At 57.5% G+C, this 2,884-nt stretch overlaps 1 protein-coding gene across 1 annotated transcript; it reads left to right on the top strand.

The window, feature by feature from the left end:
- Positions 1–883: 883 nt before the first annotated feature.
- On the top strand, positions 884–2,723 carry VDBG_07256 (serine/threonine-protein kinase srk1; the record flags this gene model as incomplete). Its single annotated transcript, XM_003002639.1, has 4 exons — positions 884–886; positions 1,247–1,549; positions 1,892–2,232; positions 2,324–2,723. The coding sequence occupies 4 exons, from the start codon at positions 884–886 to the stop codon at positions 2,721–2,723; spliced, it is 1,047 nt and encodes a 348-aa protein (XP_003002685.1).
- Positions 2,724–2,884: the final 161 nt, after the last annotated feature.

Raw genomic sequence — 2,884 nt, 5'->3', positions numbered from 1 at the left:
CAGCTCGGTGGCCGCCCTGACCACTCAGCGGCGTGCGCAGCTTGTCGTCCGCTCAAGCAGATCTTGCTTCGTCTCGCCCGCTGCCCGCTCGTCATCTGCATCCACCACGACCCGAGAAATACTGAACGAGAGCCTCGATTCATCTTGGCCTCCGGGATTCCCTGATTGATGGACTGCGGCCTGAAATTACCGTGCCCGAGGTAGTCTACGTATCCATGTGTTCTCACTCATGTGTGCTGCTGCGTAAAGAAACACTGAAGGCCCCCCCCCCCACAAATGAACTCACCCCACCGGGAGGGACTCCCTGGAGCACACTCACAGCCCATGCGTCACTGGCCTTGCCCTGTACCTACCTTCAGTCCGCCTATTTCGTCATCCGTTCGGCTGGCCCGCCCGCCATCGCATCCGCGATTCAACTCCACTTCGACCTTCACCAGCCACAGCCGTCCTTGACTCTTGCACTTTGTATTCTATCCTCTCGTCTCCTCCCCCCGACTCGTACCTCTCCCCTCACTGTCCCTCTCTGATCGCCTATCCCACATTAACCTCTCTCGTCCGTCCCGAACCGACTCGTTCTCGCCGTGCCATTTCTGACCTCCGATCAGTCGCTTCACTGCATTGTCGCCTCATTGCGCCCCAACATTCTTGTCTTTGTTCGAGACAAATTGTGTCTTCCTTCTTCGCAGCCCCTCCAGAACACGCGAGGCGTGAAAACCCAAGCAGCGCGGTGCCCTGTCGCAGCCGTCCATCAGGCATCGCAATCGCAGCGTCCCTCCTGGCGACCGAGTACGACGACTTCTCCTGATCCCGCGAGTACAGCCTTTTACAGGCGCACAACCCGCCATCATGTCGACGATACAACAACTTAAGAACTTCATCCGACATGGTATGCCGTCTTCCGCCAAACCGTCCCGTCCTCCCCCTTCCCCCCTTCCCCCCTCTTCCCCGCTCTCTACATATTTTGGGGCGATAAGCAACCACGACGACAGCAGATCCGGGCTCCACGCGCCACAGAGTCCTGCCCACCATGTCATTTGTCTCAACCATCATTCTTGTGGAACTATACTGATCCGGTTCTCCCTTCTCTTCTCGTCCACAGGAAAGCAAGCCCGCACGAATAATTACGATGAGGCCCAACAGAAGAACAACTCCTCCCCCCCACGAGTTCCCGCCGCGCCCGCCCAGACCGAACCCGGCTTCACTGCCCAACCAGCACACGCCCCCATGGCCGACGCGTACTCTGTAGGACCCGCCGGCGACCAGAACCGCGCCGCCAAAAGCCGGTCACGCCGCAGCGCACGCCGTCGGGCCCCAGCAGAAGGTCAAGGTCAAGAAGCAGGTCGATAGTGCCGAGATCGCCAAGTTGGTCGCTGAGGAAAACGAGACCCGCGGCAAGTTCCCCAAGTACCCCGGGCTCGAGCGATGGGTCCTCCTCGAGAAGATGGGCGACGGCGCCTTCAGCAATGTCTACCGAGCCCGCGACACCACGGGTGAGCACGGCGAGGTCGGCATCAAGGTCGTGCGCAAGTACGAAATGAACAGCATGCAGGTGAGTTTGAAAACGTTGAAGGTTGCCTGCGGCGCCTTGATGATTTGCTTTCTTGCGCGCCGTGTCGTCTTGAGTTTGTTGTTGTGCGTTTCTTCTTCTTCTTCACATACCAACCTTGGGGGCGCAATTAGGGAAACGACCATTTACACCCAGACTTCAAGAAAGTCCCCAAAGCTGCAGAGGTGCGAGAAAATCTCTCTTATCTCCTTACGTTTCTTTCCATCTAGCGAGGCATCCCCACCATGACTACTGTTGCTTTGACCCAGCCTGTCATTCTTTCTTTTCCTTTTCTCCCGGGGATGCCTCCAAGGCCACGAATAGCAAGACTAACCCGACAAACAGAGGGCGAATATCCTCAAGGAAGTCCAGATCATGCGCCAACTTGATCACCCCAACATTATCAAGCTCATCGACTTTTCCGAGTCCCGCCAGTATTACTACATCATCCTCGAGCTAGCCCCGGGTGGCGAACTCTTCCATCAGATTGTCCGCCTCACCTACTTCAGCGAAGAGCTCTCAAGGCATGTCATCGTGCAGGTTGCCAAGGCGCTCGAGTATCTCCACGAGGAACGAGGTGTTGTTCATAGGTATGTACTTTCGTGCTCATCACACGCGATTCTCCACATTCTTCCCACCGCATCGCGCCCTCTTTGCCACGTTGTTGCTCCGTGGCGAGGCCACGAGTGAGACGTCATGTTCTAGTCCTCTGCTTGCATCTGACGTCATGACCAATCCCCTGCGTCGATGGTGTGCTGACATGAGCTCAATTTGCAGGGATATCAAGCCTGAGAATATTCTGTTTGACCCAGTGCCGTTCATGCCGTCCAAGACCCCCAAGCCCAAGCAGCCCGGTGACGAAGACAAGGTGGATGAGGGCGAGTTCGTTCCCGGCTATGGCGCTGGCGGCATTGGCCGCATCAAGATTGCCGACTTTGGCCTCTCCAAGGTTGTGTGGGACACCCAGACCATGACGCCTTGCGGCACCGTCGGCTACACCGCGCCAGAGATCGTTAAGGATGAGCGGTACTCCAAGTCTGTGGACATGTGGGCCCTCGGCTGTGTCCTGTACACGCTGCTCTGCGGTTTCCCCCCTTTCTACGACGAGAGCATCGAGGTGTTGACCGAGAAGGTGGCCAAGGGACAGTTCACGTTCCTGTCACCGTGGTGGGGATGATATCTCGAAGAGCGCACAAGATCTCATTTCCCATCTTCTGGCCGTGATCCCGAGAAGAGGTTCACCATTACCGAGTTCCTCGCTCACCCCTGGATCCGCGGATCCGGACCCACGCCGCGCGATGAGGGACCGCGAGCGTCGAGCGCTTCGTGCTTTCGACC

This window comes from Verticillium alfalfae, genomic scaffold (assembly GCF_000150825.1).
Source record: "Verticillium alfalfae VaMs.102 supercont1.9 genomic scaffold, whole genome shotgun sequence".
Classification (NCBI taxonomy): Eukaryota; Fungi; Ascomycota; class Sordariomycetes; order Glomerellales; family Plectosphaerellaceae; genus Verticillium; species Verticillium alfalfae.
The sequence above is the reverse complement of the archived record's forward strand: the minus strand, read 5'-3'. Positions and strand labels throughout refer to the sequence as shown.